This window comes from Podarcis raffonei, chromosome 8 (genome assembly GCF_027172205.1).
Source record: "Podarcis raffonei isolate rPodRaf1 chromosome 8, rPodRaf1.pri, whole genome shotgun sequence".
In the NCBI taxonomy this organism is placed as follows: domain Eukaryota; kingdom Metazoa; phylum Chordata; class Lepidosauria; order Squamata; family Lacertidae; genus Podarcis; species Podarcis raffonei.
In genome coordinates, this window is record NC_070609.1 from 24608200 (window position 1) to 24631239 (window position 23040).

At 46.5% G+C, this 23040-nt stretch overlaps 1 protein-coding gene across 2 annotated transcripts in view; it reads left to right on the plus strand.

Annotated features, from left to right (window-relative positions):
• The first annotated feature begins 655 nt into the window (after positions 1 to 655).
• ASAP3 (ArfGAP with SH3 domain, ankyrin repeat and PH domain 3) overlaps positions 656 to 23040 on the plus strand; it is a 71406-nt gene continuing 49021 nt past the window's right edge. For both annotated transcript variants that reach the window (XR_008331736.1, XM_053398610.1), the window contains exon 1: positions 656 to 1363. Coding sequence is in view for 1 of the 2 variants with exons in the window: in XM_053398610.1 (XP_053254585.1) it covers positions 1238 to 1363 (126 nt within the window). In the remaining variant the exon portion in view is untranslated. The remainder of the gene's footprint in view (positions 1364 to 23040) is intronic.

Consider the following 23040-nt stretch of genomic DNA (forward strand, 5'->3'; position numbering starts at 1 on the left):
ACATGCTGGCTGAGGCTGATGGGAGTTGTAGTCCAAAGCAGCTGGAGGGCACCAGGTTGCCAAAATCTGGCCTAGAGTGTTCAGCAACGGGCAGTGAGATAACTAAACGTTTAAAAGAAGACAAGAGCTTTGCAGTGCTGGAACAAGCCACACCTCTTAAGTGTGTGTGTTTCTCCTTCCCTATGAAGGGATCCAGATTTCAAAAGCTGTAAATATTCTGTGCGGGAGTTCTGGCTTTACCTGTGTGCGCACTATCCCTTTTATAGCACATTCAAAGCACATGCGCCTTCAAAGAATTCTGGGCACTGTAGTTTGTTAAGGGTTGCGGGGGAATTGAAACTCTGCGAGGAGTAAAGTGTGCATAAAATGGGGCGCCTTCTCCTGAGCAGAATCGCGCGGCAAAACTTCAGCATGTTCCTTCTGACTCTTTGAAACGCTGAGCAGCTCTGAGAGCGTATGTAAAACCGGCAGTTAAAAAACAAAACTAAACTGGAGAGCAACCAAAACAACAGCAAAAAACGCTCCAGCCCTGAGCTCTCTTGGAGAGTAAAGCCCCGATCGCTAGGGCTGCAACTGCAAGAAGGCTGCGCCTTTGCAAACTGACTCGGGAGTAAGCCCTATTAAACTCGACGGGGACTTACGTGCGCGTACAAAACGTGCTGGATCAGGCGCGCCGCCTTAGCTCTGTGTTGATAGGCTGCTCGTTTTTCCAGAGAGGAGGATCTCCGCGGCTTGGGGAGAAAGGGAACAAGGGCAACTGGGTGCACTTTGTCTTTAACAGGCTCCGGGCCAAAAATCCGCGCTTGCAGGCTCGCAGGCAGCGGCGGCGTAACAATATCCCCACGTGACTGCCATGAAAGCCTCTGTTCCAACCAGCCAGGCACCGAGGGAGGGAAAGAAACTTACAAGAGGTCGGAGAAGAGGCGCCGCTCGTCATTTACGCACTAGAGAGAGAAGCCAAACCTCGGGGATGTGATACGAAATTGACCAGAAAGGGCTGGAAAAGACGGATTTGGCCACGCTTCTGCCCTCCCCTCTTTTCTCTCCACTTCTCCGCGGTTTCGCTTCGCTCTCCTGTCACTCTTAACTTCTTCCTCCTTCCTTCGAAGGCTCCCTTTCCCTCGCCGCCTCTTCCTTACTTTTGGATGACTTTCTCCCCCACAACCCCATCTCCCTCCCTTCTTCTCCCCGGCTGCAACTGCGCCCCGATCTCCAAGGTAACGCCTCTCGCAGCAACATGCCGGAGCAGATCACCGTCTCCGAGTTCGTGGCCGTGACTTCGGAGGATCTCAGCTCGCCGGCGGCTTCCAGCTTCGCCTCCAAATTGCAGAAGTGCCGGGGGGCCGTGGTGGCGCTGGAAGAGGTGAGAGGGGCGGCGGAGGAAGCGGGGCTTGTATGGGGACGGACGGACGAGGAAAGGCTCTTTCGTTGGGGGAAAAGGCTGGAGAACCGAGATAGTTTCCCTACACCCCCCCCAACTAAAAAAAAATAAATCGCGCCTTTCTTGCGCGTAAAAGTGGGCGCGGTTGTCTCCTCGGCGCGGCGCGCACCTGAGCCTTAACGTATTTACTAAGAAACAAGCCGCCCTAGTGCTCAGTGGGGCTTGCTTGCAGGTGATGATGCAGAAGGCAGAAACAGGTTTAGTTCCGCGTTCCTGGCTCTCGCTACTTTCTCTAAATTTTACGGCTTCCTTCAGTTGGGGAAGGGCCCAAACTCGGCGGGGGAGCGTCAGTCTTTGTGCGCAGAGGGTCCCAGGGTCCATCAGGCTCCAGGTCGGATCAGAAATGCCCTTCGCCAGAAGCTAAGAGTGCTGCTACCTGGCATTGTAGACCACATCGAGCTAAGTGGCTCCAGCGTCTGCTCTGCTCTGTCCTCCAAGAGAAGGGGGGTGGCCATGGGGACTGCTGCTGCCTGCCCCTCAGCAACTGTCATCTGAGGCAACCACCCACCTTTGTCTTATGGTGGGGGCCAGTCCTGAAATCAATAGTACTGTAAATTTTCTGCCTGAAAGTTCTTGAGTTCTGAGGCAGGTGCTCACGAAGTGTGGCACAGGCAACATCTGTAGAGCCAAGATTGCCCTTCATCTGCGCCAACCCGAGGGACACCTGATGCAGCCCAAATACAGTCCCAGATAAATGTGGGTGCAAGGCTAACGTTCCATTAGGGGTTTTTTAAACCCCAAATAAGCATATGGTTAGGAGGGGTGCAGGAGCAGATTCTGTGCCAACTCCCTCCCTCTAGGAACAGGAGGAGGTCAACTCTGCAGGCTGCTTCTTTGCAAGCGCCGTTCCTGTTGATAGAGCATGAGACTCTTAATCTCAAGGTCAGGAGTTTGAGCCCCATGTTGGGCAAAAGATTCCTGCATTGCAGGGGGTTGGGTTGGGCTAGATGAGCCATGTGGTCCCTTTTTAAAGCACTTGCAGAAGAGCACCCTGCAGCCTGCAGGATTGAATCTGCCACTCACCAGGCCGGTGAGTGGAGAAGGATTAAATTCTGCATCCCCATGGAGAGCGTTCAGGGAAGCAGATGCCTTGCAGCCTTCTCACCTCATGCCCTGCCCCCTGACAGTTCCAGTTCACTCTGGACGACTCAGTCTGGCCACGGCTGTCTTGATTTGGCCCAAGCTGAGATCCCCACAAGTAGGTTTGGTTTTGATTGGGCTTTGTCCAAATCAGGCCCACTTGCCCTACTTAGTACTTGACAGATTCAGAATCCATATTTATCCTCCTTGTAATTATCACTCCCAGCCATGCAAGTTCTTCTTCTGTTCAGAATGTAAGACAAGATTCTGTGAGTGCACGGTCAGCATTCAGGAGGCCACTCTTCCCAAGCCAACCTGCTTTGTAGGTGCTCAGGCTACGTAGCCCTGTACTTTTTCTTGTTTGCTGTGACCCCACTAAACAAACTTTTGTTTGTTAAGCCTCTTCTCCACTTGGATCAATACTCCATCTGCATTTGACATGATGTCATAGTTGTTCTCCATCCAGATGTCTCTCTGTGTGTTCTGGGAGGGGGGCTGTGAGATTTCCAAGTGACTCTTTACCAAGATGCTAAGATGCACGCATTTGGAATGGTTACTTCACCTGTTTCAATATTGTGAACCAGGAGAGAATTCCTGGGAATGGGGACAAGAGATGAGTACCATTTTCTGAAGGCTTATCATTAAGGCAACTACGTATCCTGTTTTACAGAAGACATTTTTTTTTTGACAGCACCCTTCGTTGGAAGGGCTGTCAAGCCCCAGTCTAACTAAAACATAGGAGAATAAGAGGAGCCTGGCTGCTGGGTCAGACTGGTGAAGCATCTAGTTCAGCATCCTCACAATGGCCAACCAGACTCCCTAAATTAGGGGTAAGCTTACTTTTTCAGCAGGGGGTTGGTCCACTGTCCCTCAGACCTTGTGGGGGGCCGGACTATATTTTGAGGGGGGGGGAATGAACATATTCCTATGCCCCACAAATAGCCCAGAGATGCATTTTAAGTAAAAGGACACATTCTACTCATGTAAAACCACGCTGATTCCCAGACCGTCCGCGGGCCAGATTTAGAAGGTGATTGGGCTGAATCTGGCCCCTGGGCCTTAGTTTGCCTACCCATGCCCTAGATTTTCCAGCAAATGGCATCCAGAGGCATACCATATTTGACAGTGGTCAAACATAGCCATTGTGGCTACTATCCAATAGCTATAGAAATGCCCTGTTATCAGTGTGAGATAAGTGGATTTCTGATGGATATTGTTTAGTCGTGTCTGACTCTTTGTGACCCCATGGACCAGAGCGCGCCAGGCACTCCTGTCTTTTTCTGATGGTAGCCTAAGGTTATTTCTGCAGCTCTCAAATTCTGAGTGTTTGACACATGCCAGTAAAAAGTTCCTCTGATCCATGCTTATTCCAGGTTGTTTGCAGAGATGAATGTTGAGGTAGGCCAGAAATAAGAAGAATCAGTTTTGGAATAGGCTAGCAACCCCAACATATGTTTTATATTTGCAGTCTAAAAGCAGGAAATTCAAAAAGTGGGTTGTCATATTCAGACTATATCTATTTAAAATTGAAGGGCAAGTTAGTGGCTAACCTAAATCCATTAAATTCAGCGGGACTCCTCTGAATTTGACTTACCTGGATATAGCCCAGTATGCTTTAGTCTTGTTTTTTTAAAACACACACTCATACACAGAAGTCTTTCTAAAGAACATGGTTAGAGGCCGTTTCCACAAACAATGCTTTTCTTACAATGTTGGAAGTGAAACATCCTTCAGCCAGAATTGATGCCTTCCACACTGAGTAATGCACTCTTTATTAAAAATGATATTTCTTAATCTCACTTGTTAAAGAATGCTTTGATTTCTGTCCCCACACCCCTTCTAAGAAACCACAAGGAGTGTAATCTTGGATGATAATGTGAATTATCTTTTTGTCAAAATTGCTGCCTTCCACACTGAGTAATGCACTCTGGATTAAAAGGCAGATTTGTTAATTTGTCTTGTAAAAGTGCTTTGATTTCCAAACCCTGAGAACTGCAGTCTTGGGTAACAATGAGAATTCCATTGCAGTTCCTCAATCTGACATTACAGATACCTGCTCACTTTCTGAATTCTTTACAATCCCGGAGGCAGCTCTGAAAACCCTAAATAATGGAGACATTGCAGTGCTGAACTTGGGCTGGAGACCTCTACTGTTCCAAAAGTCTCTTCCATTCTGCTGTTGTGCTATACAGTGCCTTCTCTAGTGCAGCACCACGAAAAGTATCTGATGAGTTATGGGAAATGGGAAAACTTGCATGCATACACTTGGGTCCAAAAGAAACAAAAAATTGCTTAGACTTTCTTGGTCTCTTTGGCTGTGTTCTTAATTTTCTTTCAAAACTGCTTCTTCATGTGGCCAATCTTGCATCTGCATAGTTCTCCCTGAGTGTCCCCCAGAAATGGAGTCAAGCTGACTCATGTATGTGATGACTCCCCACCCCTAACCATAAGGGCAGTTCTCAGGAATCATCTATATTTGAGGGTTGGGAAGCCGTGGTCTTCCAGATGTTGTTGAACTCCAACTCCCATCAGCCCCAGCTAGCATTGGCAATGGTCAGTGATGGGAGCTGTAGTCTAGCCACATCCAGGGAAGGTCTCACATTACCCACCCTTTATATAATTTTATAAATGTAGATCCTGCCTTGTTGCTAAGTCAGAGGCAGTAATGCTTCTGAATTCCAGCTGCTGCAAACCACTGCAGGGGAGAGTGCTCTTGTGTTTGGGTCTTTGCACAGACACCTGCTTGGCCACTTGGAGAACCGGATGCTGGACTAGTTGGGTCATTAGCCTGATCCAACAGGCTCCTCTTATGTTCAAGGAGTGTGCTCGAAATGGATCTTGGATCCCACTCCAATTTGAAATAGTTGTTGCTTTATGATTGGAAATAGCTCCATGGGCGCCGGGAAGCAGAATATAAAGGATATTAGTAATATTAACAACGTTAGCAATGGAAAATAATAATCATCATGCTGTTGGGTTGTGTGCCTTTGAGGATCATTTGCTACCTGGCTGCCTTGCATATCTGATTCATACACATTGGATCCCTAGACCTCACTCGTGATCTGCTTCTTTGTTGCCTCTTATCAAATGCCAAGCTACACAGCTGGTGGTCAAAGGGCACCTGCATGTTGTCCTGGCTTATGTGTATGTTTCCACACTCCAATAACTGTCAGACTCATATATATGCCTATAAGGCTCTCGAAGCATTTTTCAAAATGAGCAGAAATCTATTTGTATTTATTTTTAATAAGACATTTCTGTACTGCCCTACACCCAATTGATCATGGGCAGTTTACAAAGAAATAAGGTAATATAGAAACAGATTAGAATACATAATGAACAAAAAACATTCTCCTAAATTCTGTAAATTTGTTGTTGTTTAGTCGTTTAGTCGTGTCCGACTCTTTGCGACCCCATGGACCAGAGCACGCCAGGCACTTCTGTCTTCCACTGCCTCCCGCAGTTTGATCAAACTCATGCTGGTAGCTTCAAGAACACCATCCAACCATCTCATCCTCTGTCGTCCCCTTCTCCTTGTGCCCTCCATCTTTCCCAACATCAGGGTCTTTTCCACGGAGTCTTCTCTTCTCATGAGGTGGCCAAAGTATTGGAGCCTCAGCTTCATGATTTGTCCTTCCAGTGAGCACTCAGGGCTGATTTCCTTCAGAATCGATACGTTTGATCTTCTTGCAGTCCATGGGACTCTCAAGAGTCTCCTCCAGCACCATAATTCAAAAGCATCAATTCTTCGGCGATCAGCCTTCTTTATGGTCCAGCTCTCACTTCCATACATCACTACTGGGAAAACCATAGCTTTTACTATACGGACCTTTGTTGGCAAGGTGATGTCTCTGCTTTTTAAGATGTTGTCTAGGTTTGCCATCGCCTTTCTCCCAAGGAGCAGGCGTCTTTTAATTTCGTGACTGCTGTCACCATCTGCAGTGATCATGGAGCCCAAGAAAGTAAAATCTCTTACTGCCTCCATTTCTTCCCCTTCTATTTGCCAGGAGGTGATGGGACCAGTGGCCATGATCTTCGTTTTTCTGTAAATAGCATAGTTTAAAAACACCTTTAAAATGACACAATCCTATCATCTGATAAAAGCTCAGTGAAATAGGTGAGCTTTTAATTTGGTGCCTGAAATAATACAAAGTTGCTGTGTGGCACACATCAGTGGGGAAGCCATTTCAACACCAAAAAGGGGCTCCCATGGATCCTTGCAATATGCACCTCAGTCGACGCAGAAATCACCAGGAGAGTCTCTTCCACTGATCTTACAACAGGGTCAGGTTGATAGGAGAGAAGGCCTTGTCTAAGATACTTGGGCCCTCAGCCAATTCAGGGCTTTAAATGGCAACATAAGAGACTGCATGAGATGGACGACTGGCTGCCTGGGACTGGCGTGAGGTAGAGTCCATCATCATCAGGATAGCCTGACCACAGTTGCCCATGCACTGGTACCCTCATGGCTGGATTACTGCAATGCCCTCTGTGTGTGTGTACCTTGGGGGTTGGCCTGGAAGCTGAAGCTGGTGCAGAACATGGAGGCTAGGTTGATTGTGGGGGCAAACTATGGGCAGCATATACACATTGCTTTCAGGATTTGCACTGGCTGTTGATCTGCTATGGGGCAAATTCAAGGTGTTCTTACGAACATATAAGGTCATGTTAAGCTCAGGACTAAGTTACAGGCCACCTTATCCCTTATACACCCAGTAAAACCTCAGTTTCTCCTGCAAGTTCCACAGATATCAAAAGCTTGTCTGCAGTAACTCAGAGCAAGGCTTTTAGTGTGGCTGCTCCTGTTCTGTGGAATTGCAATCCAGCTGAGATATGACAACTGCCCACTATCTGCATTTTGTTGAAGAAAAAAAATGAGGACATTTTTGGTCCAATAGGCTTTTCCAGCTGTTTTAGTTTTTCTTTAAATGTATCAGCTGTTTGGGGTGTTTCTCACTGGGCTTTCTGCTGCTTTTATTGTATATCACATTGAAACAATTGTGTTAGAAGGTGATGAATAAATTGATCATGATGGCAATAATAATGTCTAGGGCCACAGACTTTCCATCCTTGTTCGAAAGCATTTTATGGATGACTTCATGCTTCAATTTCTCCTACTTGGATTGCACGGTTGGATGAATTTTAGTTGGTTTGGATTTTGTTACTTTTCCCTGTGTCTTTTCGGTAAACTGTATTGAATATTGGTGGGAAATAGTTGGGCGTGTGGTCTAAACCACTGAGCCTCTTGGGCTTGCCGATCAGAAGGTCGGCAGTTCGAATCCCCGCGATGAGGTGAGCTCCCATTGCTCGGTCCCAGCTCCTGCCAGCCTAGCAGTTCGAAAGCACTCCAAAAAGTGCAAGTAGATAAATAGGTACCGCTGCGGTGGGAAGGTAAACAGCGTTTCCATGTGCTGCTCTGGTTTGTGTTCCGTTGCACCAGAAGTGGCTTGGTCATTCTGGCCACATGATCCGGAAAAACTGTCTGCGGACAAACGCCTGCTCCCTCGGCCTGTAAAGCAAGATGAGCGCCGCAACCCCAGAGTCGTCTGCGACTGGACTTAACTGTAAGGGGTCCTTTCCCTTTATACTTCTTTTAAAGAGAAGGGGCTTTGTGGGGCAGACCAACTTGATCAATAAACCCTTCAAATACATTTGTGGCCTGAACTCTGTGAGGTTCAGAAAAATCTGGAGGTAAAACTTTAAAAGTGCTTCTCTCTTCATTACATTTTTATTTTGCTACATGGGGCTGATCTTCCTCATTTTATCCTTGCAGCAACCTTGCAAGATAGGCTGTGCCCATGAGGTGGGAGAGTGATGACTCAAGGTCATAGAATCATAGGGTTCCTTCCAACTCTACAGTTCTGAGGATCATCTAGTCCAACCCCCTGTAATACAGGAATATGCAATTGTCCCATACGGGGATCAAACCTGCAACCTTGGCATTATCAGCACCATGCTCTAACCAACTGAGAAAGGTTAACTTCATAGTGGCTGAGTGGGGATTTGAACCCGCCCCTCCCGTCTGCCGCCTTCTGACCAGGATGGCACTGGGCACAAGCTTTCCTGTTGACTAGATGGAAACTTGCTATGTTACACTGCTGTCTGTCATGTCATTTGTGCAGAATAGCAGGAGGCTGCTGTCCGTTGTATTGCTGGTTGTTTCTGTGACACTTTTGCTAATGTAGCCAAAGTATCAGTTGAACTCCTTCCAACATTAGCATCATCCGTAAAAATAGAAGCCATGTCCAAATGGCCATCCGTAATATAGAGCCCTTGATATTTTGTTGCAGCTTTTTTCTTCAAGTGGGCTGTTGCCTTAACAACAAGAACAACAACAACAACAACAACAACAACAACAACAACAACAACAACTGCTTGCTACTGTGATCTGGCACTATTCAGGGTGGAAATGAAGCAATAGGATGTTCCTGAATAGGCAAAAATTGCAGAAGATGAGGAGCTTAATTGCCCAACAGACAAGTTGTGGCCCAATAACTCTGCAAGATGCACATTGTGGTGTCAGCCACCCCAAGGCGTTTCTAACACTATTAGAGTACAGTGCCTCTCTTCGGTATGGTGTTGGCACACATTTGGAGAGGCCATTGCATTGCACCTGTGGTTCACCAGAAATGCTTTGTAATTAAACTGTCTGACCTCATGAGAGCCGAAGAAAAGCCCTGCTGGATCAGCCTCATCTAGTCCTGCATCCTGTTCTCCCTGTGGTCAACTAGATGCCTATGGCAAGCCTCCAAGGAAGACCTGGACACAATAGCAGTCTTTCCTCTTGGGATTCCCAGCAACCATCATTCAGAGGCATGCTGCCTGCAACGGTGGGCGTAAGCCCCTAGCCACTGAGTCTGGTAGCCATTGATAGCTTCATTCTCCAAGGATTTGCCTAATCCTCATTTAAAGCCATCCAAGTTAGTGGCTTTTGCTGCCTCCTGTGGGAGTGAGTAAAGGTAAAGGGATCCCTGACTATTAGGTCCAGTTGTTACCGACTCTGGGGTTGTGGTGCTCATCTCGCTTTATTGGCCGAGGGAGCCGGCGTACAGCTTCCGGGTCATGTGGCCAGCATGACTAAGCCACTTCTGGAGAACCAGAGCAGCGCACGGAAACAACGTTTTCCTTCCTGCCGGAGTGGTACCTATTTTTCTACTTGACTTTGACATGCTTTCGAACTGCTAGGTTGGCAGGAGCAGGGACCGAGCAATGGTAGCTCACCCCGTTGTAGGGATTCGAACCGCCGACCTTCTGGTCGGCAAGTCCTAGGCTCTGTGGTTTAACCCACAGCGCCACCTGCATCCCTCACGTGGGAGTGGGTACTGTAGCTTCATTATGAAAAAAAAAGTTTGCTTTTCTGTCCTTAATCTTCCAACATTCAGCCTCATAGGATGGCTCCTGGTTCTAGTATTATGGGGGCTGGGGAGAGAGAAACCCTTTTCATTTTCTCCACACTTCACAACAGTCCCCTCTAGAGTAGGCTGCTGCTTCTTCATTTGTACAGAGCTAGAAACAGGTTAAGAAGTCACAGCCACCCTGCAATTTCATTCCCAGGCAAAGCTTTGTAATTCTTCCAGATCTACTCTTCCCATGAGCTCATGCTGACCTACTTCTAGATCATGCTTGGAATTCTGTCTTGGCCTCATGACCTCGTATAGTTTCCAGGTCAGGTGCTGGAAACAAAAGAGCTACACCTTCCATTGGTTGTACAGTGCTGTATTTTTTAAGTTTAGATTTGCTGGGAGCCTAGTGATGCTACTCTGGCACCCCATCTGGGAGAATCCATTTGACTTGGGGGAACTGTTTTGCCCCTGAAAGTTTTGCCTCTAGAAGTATATAGTGAATTGTGCTTGCTTTTATACCACTGCTTCCTCGGCTCTTTTGGCCTGTGGTTGGCTTGTGTGCATGTGCCCTGCATTAAGCAAATGAGCTCTGCTTCTGCATAGTTATGTCCAGAGCTATGCATGACCTATAGGTTGCCCTAAATCTCCATTTTAACCGGTTAGACAAGAATCCTAGAAGCCACAGCTTGCAGTTATTTCCTGTAGTTAAGCAAAGTGCCATTGGCCTACATGCATGTGTTTGGGAGACGTCATTTCCTCTGTATAGCAAACTCAGGCGCTGAGTGCCAGTTGGATTGTAGCCAAATTTGGGACACTGAGGAACAAGAGAGGATATATCATTATGCAAGGTTTGCAGAGGGGTAAAAATGTATGTCAATCATCTGAAGTCATAACGACACTCCCTTGTCAAAGTTGGCCCATAGGGATGGGGATCTGGCCCGTTGGTCTAAAAAGGTTCCCCACCCTCCACCGGAAGTGAGTGAAGTGGTTGAGGATGCTAGGACTGAATTCAGTGGAGGTTGAGCTCATGGGCTGCAGCCAGCAGGTCAAAGATAAGGACTGCAAATGCCCCTGATCAGAGTTTCTCTCTTCGTCCCTCCCTGCTATGATGCTGTCTTACAATTCTGAATGGCCAGGGCTGTGTCTTATTTATAGTAAATTATATCTGCCCTGCTCATTCCACCCACCCCAGATAGATACCAGGCTGCCTTTCAGCAGAGGTTCTCATCAAATTATAGCAGGTAGAATCAAGCTGGCGCTAATAATAATAAAAAACCCAGCATTCATAATTGCCGTATAACAAAAGAAATTCATCAGCAAAAAAACAACCCTGATTCAAAACTGGAGCTGGAGGTGGTTAAAAGAACAGAATCTGCATCAGGCTCGTTCTAAAGATGCCTGGACAACATTTCAGAACACCAGAGGCAGGAGGGGAAGTTGGCATTCCTGTCAGAATGGCGAGCCAGGGAGCACCCCAAGGTTGAGGGTCTGGCGCAATTTCAAGCTGATGGCCTGAGCTGTGACAAGATGGTTTCTCTCTCCCACTCCCTGGTTCAGCTCCCCACTTCCTAAGGGGTTGATCTCCTTTGGGGATTCGCAATACTTGCCGCGGCAACCTTTACAAACTGAAATGTGGAAGGGACAAACCTCACGTGACACCCGGCACTACTCTTGTCACAGTGGATCTCAAAAAAATCTGTTCTCCAGATTCCCTGTAGCATTCCCTATATATGCACTTGCTCAGGGAGTCTCTCAGTTCGTGTTATTGCTATTGGAACACCCCCAGAATGTTTCCAGACGTACTGATGCAGATTTCAAAGAACAAGGGGTGATATGGCATCAAGAGGTAGTCATGGCCGCCATCTTGGATGGCTTTAATGGAGGGGAAGAATATCAGTAGCTACCAGCCAGGATGGCCATAGCTGGCTAGAGTTGCTGTGGTGCTCAGATTCTGCTTGCGGGGTTCTCATGGTCATCAGGTTGGTCACTGCAAGAACAGGATGCTGTGCTAGATGGGTCTTTGACCTCTGATACGGGAGGGCTCCTCTTATGAGTAAAACAAGGGAAACCTTCACTGAACAGGGGATAAAACAGCATACCTCAGAGCAGTTGCCAACATGGTGTCATTCAGATGTTGTTGGGCTACAACTCCCATCAGCCCCAGGCAGCAAGGCCAATGGTCAAGGACTATGGGTATTGTAGTCCAGCAACATTTGGAGTGTACTACTTCTAGAGAAATTGCCTTGGAGTGACATTTCCTCGGACTTCTGGGGTGGCGCCATCGGCAATGGCGGACTCCCTCTGAATCGGAGGGACTAGCTCCGCGCGAAATCGGGTCCTTTCCGCTACGGCGAAGCGGGGACCCCTTAAAAATCACAGGCGGATGAAGCCTGTGACCATGGGACTCGGCGGGCACCCTTAGCGCCCCCCCAACCCGCTAAGGAACCCACTAACGGGCTCCGAAGCGAAGAGGGGGAAGTGGCACGGTGCTGAGAGTCAACCGCTCTTTCCGTGGAGCGAAGCCGCATAGCCGTTGCCGGAGAGCGCTGCCTTCTTCTTGGGACAATTTGGATTATAAAAATAACCACCGTGAGTACCTAAACTTGGAAAATTGGACTATAATTTAAGGAACTGGGAAAAGAAAGGAATTGGACTCAAAAATTTATTACAATTTGGTACTGAAACGGAAAGGTCTAAACAGGAAGTCAGCCTTCCGTTTCCTTGTAGACTGAACAAAGCAAAGACAAAGTAAACTAGAGCCTTGAAAATCACTATTAAAGGAGTGGATTTCATCATCTAAAATAGTACCCCCCCTTCGGCAGCAGGAGGAGAAGGGGGAGCTTTTTTTGGACTGTTTTAACCTGCAGAAGTAAGTTTAAAACAAAGTAATTTTCCACCGTCCTGACCCAGGGAGCGGGGTGTCAGGACTGACGTTTGAAGCTCATTGACCAGGACAGAAGCTGTTTGACAGATAGTTAAAAGAAGAGAAACATTGTGATTCCACTGCTTCCTTTTGCAGTTTAAAAATAACAACGATTGACAAAGTATCTAAAAGGAAAAGAAACTTTGGGGTTGGATTTGCAACAGAAGTTTTCCCCCTAGGGGGAGATGGTGAAACTGTAACTAACTTTAGGGAATTTCCAGCTGCTGTAGTTCAACCCGTGGGAATTGACTGGTGACCTTGGAGGACAATGCATTCAGAAATGTTATGCGCTTTTTACAAAACAAATGCTCTATTGGAAGAATTACATGAGGGAACGAATTTGATGACTGACTTGGTTGGGAATCTTAAGCAGACAGTGGGAAATTTTGGACAGGCAGTAGAAAAAAGTATGGAGCTTACCCAGGAATCAAACCAGGAGTGTGCCTTGACAGAACAGATGAAAGAAGAGGATTCTGCTTAACTTTGGTAGTCAGAAATGGAGCCAGAGATGGAGGTGGCGCGCCTGCAGGAATATGAGTCTTTGGATTTGGCAACTGATTCTCGAAAAAATCAGACTCGGAAAGATGAAGTTTGGACTGGAAATGGGGGGTTGGATTGACCCCCCTGAGCAGGGATATATGGACTTTCCGAGTCTGGCAATGGGCCGTGAGAGGTTTGGAGATTAGGGGGTTCCAAAGTTTGGAGGGATTTTGAAATATGCTTTTAAGTACTACATGGAGCTCAGTTTGGACTGTGGAAAAGGGACTGATTGGTTGAAAAGGGGCAAAAGCACGATTAAATTGGAGATCACACGAGTGAAAAGAAAATATGAAGAAAAATCGTGGAAGGGACATGGAAGAGATTTAAGAGCCTCGGATATAAGATTACCAGGTTAATGTGCCAGTTTAATGGGATAAATGGACTGACAAACCCGAGACCAGGAGGAAGGCACGCTGGATGATGATTTTTTCTTTTTCATTTTGTTACTAGGACTGTTTTACATAAATGATGAATATTAGAAGGATGTTTGAAATGAAATTGCTTGGCTTTGGTATAAAAGTTTAAGGGATTAGGAAAGAATATAACGGTTAAGAGAAGTTACTAAAAATAAGATATAGGTTAAGGTTTTTTATAAGATAATGAGGAAAATAGAGTAAGGTAATGTAATGAAAGATTAGAATAAATAAAGTGGGGAAGGATTTGCTGAATTAACAAACTGAAGTGGTATACAGGAAAGGGAGGGGTGAGGAAGTCCGGGAAATAAGCAAATGAAAGTTAAGTAAAGGAAGATGGAATTGTTTTTAACTATTTTTAGTTTGTATTTTTTTCTTTTTTCTTTTTTCTTTTTTTTTGCATTTTGTAATATTTTGAAATTTCAATAAATATCTATGAAAAAAAAATGGAGTGACATTTCCTCAGTATTGGCTAACAGTTTAGAAAAGACAAAGGAAAAATAAGCTAGTGGATATTGCCGCATGCTACAAGAATGGATTTCAAAAGTTGGTTTGCTTCCTGGGCCAAGGCCAGAAACTCTCCTTCACCTCCATCCACCCCAGTCTGGGTCTGCATAGGCTGGATTGAAATGTTGTTTTCAGGAGAGAGAGAAAGTCTCATCATGGAGGAAGAGGTGAAGTGGAGGAGGGACACTGTACAGACATGTCTGGGCAAACTTCAAACACTGAAATGGAGAGCTAATTGAGCCTTGTGACAAAATTCTTCAAAACGCTTGCAGAAACAAACAAACGTGTGTGTGTGTGTGTGTGTGTGTGTGTGTGTGTGTGTAGGACATCAACCTTGGCCTCCAGTCTATGAAAATAATTGAGAAATCCAAGATTTTACTGTAACTCTATCCTGGGCAGTAGTGAGTTCATCCTAAAGCAAAGGGGGGGGGGAGTGAAAGATAGTTTTAGGCTGTTAAGTAGATTGCAGCAGTAACTGGGGAGGGGGTGATTAATTCCTTCCCACCCATGGTGGATACTTCAGGGTGGGTAGTTCCTGCTAGTATGAACATTTAAATGTGTATATTTTATGCAAAGGATTGAAATCCTTGTTATTGAGAGAGAGATGGGTGGCTGTTCTTAGCTGTTGATAACATTGTTGTACTTGCTATGATGGATAAATACCGTAATGGCAGCAATCCTTAGAATACACTGCTCACTTTTAATCTGGAATCAGTCCAAGCACAGGGATCTGAAAATCTTAAAATCTTTTGACCCCCTACCTACCATCTGAAATAACTGTGCCTGGTCTTTCACTGAATGTAGTACAGTATTGCCAGCTTAAGAGGAATTAATGGAAGATTGACAGCAGGGGTAGCCGACGTAGTGCCCTCCAGCAGGATTTGACTACAATTCTCATTAGCCGCAGCCGGGATAGCCATGAGCGACCATGTTGGCTACCCAGGATCAACACTTTATGACTCATGAAACTAGAGTTATTTTCACAGTTTAAGGTGAGCAATGAGGAAAAGTGGGGCTCTTGTGCCTTGAATCAGGCAGAAATTCAACTGATTAAGCCTTTTCTAGTATGGAAATAAAATTGCAGGGAAAACCTTGCCTGTTGACACTCTGCCTGCCAAGCATCTTAGTACTTGACATGTGACCCCCTGATTTAATTCTGAGCCTTCCACCCCACCTGCAGGGAATATGCAAATTTGCATTATGCAAAGTACATGCATTATTTATGCAAATGCATGCCCTCTTTTGCAGGTAGGGCAGAGGGCCCAAGTCCACAGACAGTGTACTGTATTGGCCTCAGAAAATCTTCTTGGCACCCCTCACTCTGAATATCTTTTTTTATACCCTGCTGCTCCTAATTTTAGATTTCATAGCTGCCCTTTTCAGGCTGGGCTTCCTTAACAGTTGGCTGTGTTTTATTGCCGTACCAACCAGTTCCCACTTCATTGAGCAGCTCTGCAAAGTGGAGAATGGCTCTCATTGATCTTACTTAACAACCAGCGTGCAAAAGAAAGGGCGATTTCCAAAGAGGCACTCTCTTTCTGACAGCCAGCAAAAGATTCTGTCTGGCTAGCAGGGCACATTTGGAAGGAATTCAAGGCTGATTTTAGAATGCAGAGTGTAAATTAGACAATTGCACAGACAGGCTCCGTGGGGTCAGTGATGGGGTCTAATGCAGTCACAGATGGAGGCTGTGTGAGGTCACCACCAGCTACAGGTGCAGAGCTGTCTCCTCTCTCTCATTCTGGAGACATTTTCCCCTTGCATCTCTGCATCTGTGGCTGAGCTGATTATCCTCAAGGAGGGGTGTATATCTCTCAGAGATTTTGGACTGCAGCTGCAGAAGTCCAGTGGGGTGTGCACAGCTGCCTGGCTTGGCTTCTGCTGGCATGAGCTTGGGGAAAGTAAAATAAAAAGCAGTGTCTTTGGGCGATTGTGGAATATGCTCTGTAAGATGCTATTTTGCACACCGGGAAGGCTCTTTTTGAACTGTTGATAGACCTAGGGACATAGGTAGTTACCTAGGATGGAGTCAGACCCCTGGCACATCTAGTTCAGTACTGTCACCACTGATTGATAGAGATGCTCCACAGCTTCAGAGGGGGACATTCCTAGTCCATCTTGGAGATGCTAAGGATTGAACCTGGAACCTTTTGCTTGCAAAGCAGATGCTCTGTTACTGAGCTGTGGTTGGATTGCCGACAGTGGGTTGTGGGACGGTGATGTCTTCCTAGCACTTAGTCAACCCATGTGTGGGGAACCTAGGACCCTCTGGATGTTGTTGGACTCCCCTCAGTCCCAGCCAGTATGCTGAATAACCAACAGTAATGGGAATTATAGTATAGTGCACTGTTTCTCAAACTCAGGTCCCTAGCTGTTGTTGGACTACAACTCTCATCACCCCTGACCACTGGTCCTGCTAGCTAGGGATGATGGTATTTGCAATCCAACAATAGCTGGGGATCCACAAAAGGTTTCCCCATACTCTAATCCAACTTCCTTGCCTTAAAAAACAAAGGTACAGGAGAAGTTGCTAGAGAGCAGCAGTAGCGGTAGCGATGCCCTCTTGATGTTGTTAGACTGCAGCTCCTATCATCCCCTGACCATTGGACATGCTGGCTGTGGCTGATAGGGGTTGTCTAACAATATATGGAGAGCACCACATTGCAACTACTGCTGTAGAACAAGAGAATGGAATACAGGCGACTCTCAACTTATGCTTGGGTTATGTTCCGGACAGTGTTCAAAATTTGGCAGGAGCCAGGCACATTTTGCACCTGGCTATTAACCACTTAGGGACGCAGGTGGCGCTGTGGGTTAAACCACAGAGCCTAGGGCTTGCTGATCAGAAGGTCGGCGGTTCAAATCCCCGTGAAGAGGTGAGCTCCCGTTGCTCGGTCCCTGCTCCTGCCAACCTAGCAGTTCAAATGCACACCAGTGCAAGGTACCGCTCCGGCGGGAAGGTAAATGGTGTTTCCGTGTGCTGCTCTGATTCGCCAGAAGTGGTTTAGTCATGCTGGCCACATGACCCGGAAGCTGTACGCTGGCTCCCTCAGCCAATAAAGCGAGATGAGCACCTCAACCCCAGAGTCGGCCACGGCTGGACCTAATGGTCAGGGGTCCCTTTAACTTTATCAGCCACTTGCAACCAAGTGAAGATGCCTGGGCACCAGGATGGCACCTGGCATCTCCACCATCTGGAGGTGCATGCCTGGGGTTCACTGGATCTTGACCGTTTTCACGCACTAGCAACACAGCCTGCAGAATTCTATCTGTTATATTTTATCTGCACAATCAGAATGAATTTCAGGAACCAAGAAATCACATTGAAAAATATGACTTTCAAGCTGTCAGGCCCAACAATAACAACTAGGCATTCCATTTTTGGGATTGGTTTAAGGAGCTATACGGCACCTAGCTTATATATCTGAGTTTGTAAATGTGAATATGCACACACTGCAAGTTACCTGTACACTGTACAGCAGACAGGTGAGCTTTCATTGTTGATTGGAGGCGTGGGGCATAGGTCTTGGCTTGAGAATAGGCATGTTTACAAATGTTTCGACTGAACAATGCTAGAATGCTTGCAAGAACTTCCAGATCTTTGAAAGTAGGAAAGTGAAGTCTTTCTTCTGAGATGGCAACAAAATGCAAGGGTGTGGCCTCATTCTTAGCTTTATGAAAAACATTCTCAGTTGCAGCAAATCTGTTTGCTGCAACTGAGAATCTCGTGCTACTGCGTATAATTAGCAACAAGCAGTCTGCCTCTCACCTGCGTCTGGTCTTCCAGGAACAAAGTAGGTGTTTGTCCCTCCTGCAGCTCCTGAGACAGGCTCAGGCCTGCCAAGGACACTCTGGATACTGGTGGAGCCTTGCTTCCTTGCCTAGGTGGATTCCTGACTGTGAGGTTCATGCTGTTTTCAGGGAGCAATCAGAGGCTGACTTGGGGGGCAAATCCAAGCACCTCTGATGGTTGCAGGTTCAAATTCGTTTATTTGCAAAGGTATAACCCATACTTTCACAAAAATATAGCAAGGTGGAGTACAACATCTAAAGATAGAATCAATGAAAAGATCCATAAAAACAGAAATAGATATCAGTAGATACTGATTGGTTAAAAGGAAACCACCCAGAGATCAAGAGCTCTACTGACTGAGCTATCCTAGCTGTTAACTTCAGGCTCTAAAGAAAGAGCTATGGGTGTCTTCCATGCGTGCTGCGGCTTGTGTTGGGATCCTCTGGGTTGTGTGTGCTCTAATGCAAGTGCTGATGATGTCCCTTCCCTTAAGAAGACCCCTTTCCCCCAGCCAAGCTCCCCCCTCCACGGTTTTCCTCTGACTTCATTCCATTTTAACAAATGTTATCCCTTGCTTGACCCTAAACAATTGCTTTCTCCCCATCCAGATGATTACATCCGCCAAGTATTTTTCCAGCACTGTTATCATGACTGAACCAGGCTTCAGGTTAACTCTTTGCTGCTCCGTCCGTCTCTGCAACCTGTTTGATGGTTTGTGGCAGTGCTGCTCTCTTAGATGAGCAGGTAAACAAAGACCCCTGCAACTTGGGATGCGGGAGAAATAAATTCAGTTTGCCATGAAAATCTGGCAGTTAGAGCTGACAGAAAAATTAACCACCAAACTCTCTCTCCTAAAGCAAGTAATAAAACTGTTAGTCTTAACCTTAATCCCTGTCCACTGAAAGGCTAAGCCAGGCTTTCTGATACTGTGGTACCTCAGGTTACATATGCTTCAGGTTACAGATTCCGCTAACCCAGAAATACTGCTTCAGGTTAAGAACTTTGCTTCAGGATGAGAACAGAAATTGTGCTGTGGCGGCGTGGTGGCAGCAGGAGGCCCCATTAGCTAAAGTGGTGCTTCAGGTTAAGAACAGTTTCAGGTTAAGAATGGACCTCCGGAACGAATTAAGTACTTAACCCGAGGTACCACTGTATTTTCATTCCAATCCCATGCTAAATATACCCATCCAATGACAAAGGCTTGGAGTGGTAATATCTAGGGGGGAAACATGTTTATTGCTACATCCCAAGCTTTGCTTTATACAGCCAGGGTATCACATCCCATTTGCCACTTGAGGTGGAACAGGAAGTGCTTCCCTGCCCTGCTGTTGCCGCCACCGCCAACACCATCCGCTCTGCTACCACTGCCAGGAGGCGCTAATTTCAGGGAAGATCACACCAATTTTGGGTGAGATGGTGCCACTGCTTCTCTTGCCTCTGGAGGAGGCAGTGGGGTAGGTGGGGTGTCTGCAGGAGTGCTGCCTGGGGGACTTCTGCCACCTGAGGCAGCCTCCTCCTCCTGCCTAATGGCTCTGCCAGCTGCATACAGCTAAGGTGAAAAGCTACAGTGTGCCGCATTGCTGATTTAGGGTCAATAGCCAATTGAGGTTGCTTGTGGTCAGGGCCGGATTTAGGGTCGATGAGGCCCTAAGCTACTGAAGGTAACGGGGCCCTTTATTTGTCCAGCTGTCCTTTGTCAGCAACAAATTGTCGCTTTTTTGTGTTGAATATATGCTATATGGTAATTTATGGACCTCATAGGTATCTAAAGCCATTTGCACATAACAAATAGGAGCCTACACAACACAATACACTGTTGCTGTATGTAGGTTTTGTTTTATTTGTTTTTTATCTTATATTTTGGAAATGTACATCCAGTTGTTGTTTTTCCTTTAAATTTTTTTGGGCCCCCAAGAGAGTGGGACCTTAAACTATAGCTTCCTTAGCTTATACGTAAATCCAGCACTGCTTGTGGTTGTTCCTTCTTAGGGAAGAGCTGTGCGGTAGGGGCTGCCCTGATCTCAGAGGTGGACGGGAAAGAATGCTTCAGGAGAGCAAGACAGATGGAACCACTACTAGCTTCATCTGTAACTTGAAGAACTTGCTTTTCCTTCCTCCCTCTCATTACTTTTCCCCTGTGTGTCATATCTCTCTTGAATTGTGAGCCTGAGGGCAGGGGCTGTCTTAGTATTGATATTATTATTTTGGTCTTGAGAGACTTTTTGGCTACAGGGGTGGTGTGCAATTGCTCATTAATAGGAATAAAAATGCAAAACTTTTGCAAAATTCGTGCAAATTTGCAAAGCAGCCGATCTCTGGTGACCCTCTGGGTGTGGATGAGCACTGAACAGTAACGGACATTTTGCCTCAAATGGCCAAATAGAGAGATGTTGAGGCTGGTGTCTCTCCTTTTTACTGTGGCAGAAAGGCATCTTTAGGATCCTGCTTTGTATTGCGATTCTTTGTTTGAATCTGTCCCAGCGAGGGCAGAAGGAAAGTGGGATTGGAAGTGGCTTTGGATAGAAAGGAGGGCTCAGGAGATGGACCTGTTTCCACATTCACAGAGGCTCCTCTTTGGCTGTTGGGGGCATTTTATGTTTTTGGTTCCTCAGCCCCAGCTGCCTTCTTTCTGTTCTCCATGCATGCAAATAGCTTGGTCGGCAGAGCATGGGTTTACATCAGTCAGGGTCGTGGGTTCAAGCCCCACATTGTGCAAAATATTCCTGCATTGCAGGGTGTTGGACTAGATAACCTTCATGATCCCTTCCAACTCCACATTTCTATGATTCTACGATTCAGATACCTTCTGTGCATTTGTAAGGACACAATTCAGCAGAGATCTCTACCAACCTTTTTAGCCTCAGTGGCTAGCTGCTTGACTTCCCCTTTTGCATGAGTGAGGTGAAACAAACCAAGCAGTCTTCAGTTAACCATAGTTTCCCATTTTCTCTGAACCAGGAAAGATTGTGACATCTGAATTGCACCACTGACGGTTGGTTTCTAAACAGTGCAATACTTATGCACTAGGAAGTAATAGCATGCACGACAAAAGGGCAAAATGCTATGCTTTCTTTAAAAAATACAGTTGACTGACCTTCTTTGGATGACCTTGGCTATCATTTTATTGGGCAGTATAAAATGTCACTAGAATGGATGCTCTGAAATCCCACTATAGTTTCTCTGGTCTTGAATATCTCCTCGAACAGGCCTTTTAAACTTTACTGCAAACCTTTTCTCCCCCTCACTCCCTGATACCTGAAATTATACCCCTGGATGGAGAGGCACCTTCAGGGATACTGTAACCATGGACTGAAGGGGGGAGTATTTGGCCTCCAGAAAGGAAATCCCTTCCTGCTATTAAAGGTTCCTAGTCTTGATGGCTGTTTGCTGCCAGCCAGGATTAGAGGCAGGCAGCATGCCTGTGAATTCCAGAGAGGGCTATGATTCTCCTGCCTCCTGCTAGGCAAAAAGGATACTGTAGATATTCTGATAGGGCAACTAAAATGATCAAGGGGTGGAGTGCAGGGCTTTGAACTTTTTAGCTGAGAGGAAAAAGTGAGCAAGAGGTGACATGACAGAAGTTTCTATAATTATGTATGACATGGAGAAAGTGGAGAGAAAAGTTCTCCCTCTAGAGACCCTGGGAACATGCAATGAAGCTGAATGTTGGAAGATTCGGGGCAGACAAAAGAAGGCACTTCTTCACATAGTGCATAGTTAAACTATGGAACTTGCTCTCATGGGAGGGGAGGCAGTGATGGGCACCCCCCTTCCTCACCATGTCTTTGATTCAAACGGATGTCTGTCTGTCTGCGCTCTCCCTGAGCGCAGGCTCCATTTTTGTAATCGGCTATGTCTTTTGAAACATAGTAGTGTTTTGACTTTGACATCAGAGCCAACTGCTAGGGGCCGAGGTCCCTTAACACCCCCAATAAAATATTTGAGGAGGCTGGGTCCCTCCAAACTTGATGGGCATTGCCATTCAAATGGCGAGTGTGTGCCGCATCTTGTGATCAGTTACGGAGGATGGTGCTTACCTGCCCCTTCCCCCCATGTTTTGTTCAAGTTGGCACGCTTGCTTGCGTAGCTTTGCTGCTGCCTTTGTTGTGATCCAGTGCAAGACTGTTAAATAAGTGGATGCTATACTTAATGGGCTGTTGCTTGGTTCTTTTATTAAGAGGCAAACCAAGAGGAAGCCAGCTAACCTTCATTAGGTGGAATTGCTCAAAAAAGGAAAGGCTTTGCAACCTTGTTCCAAAGCTTCAATTTTCGTTGCCAAGGATGGGGTTTTAATACAGTGGACGCTTGGACTGCAAACTTGATCCATGCGGGATGCACATTCACAACCCGCATCTGTGCATGTGTGGGTTGTGATTCAGTGCTTCTGCGCATGTGCAAAGCGCAATTTAGCGCTTCTGCGCATGCGCGACCGCTGAAACCCGGAAGTAACCCGTTCCAGTACTTCCGGGTTTCGGCGGTCTGCAACCCAAAAAAAGCAACCTGAAGTGGCTGTAACCCGAGGTATGATTGTACTCTGCCTAACTCACACGTGTAGGAGACTGGAGAGATAAATTGCATTTAGCATGTCCTCTCCTAGCCATCAATAACCCACAGACACACCAGAAGCTCCTGTATACCAAGTCAGACCATTGGCCCATCTAGCTTGTCTGCAGTGTAGACACTTGACTGGTGCTCTCTATACTGGCTGGCAGTGTCTCTCTAGACTTTCAGACCCTACCTGGAGATGCCGGGATTGAACCTGGGACCTTTTGCAAGCAAAACCGTTGCTCTGCTGCTGAGCTGAGCTCCTCGACAGGCCACATTCCAGTCTCAAGACAGAATGCGAGAGAAGGCAGCAGACATTCAAATGAGGCCCTGCTAGGTGCTTAGGCAGGTTTCAGGTTGCGCCAGGGGCTGCCTGAATGTCTTGTGCTGAGGTCTTCCCCATCATTTGATACCTTTGATCCTTTCAGACTAGAAGCGCCTGTGATCTTCTGCAT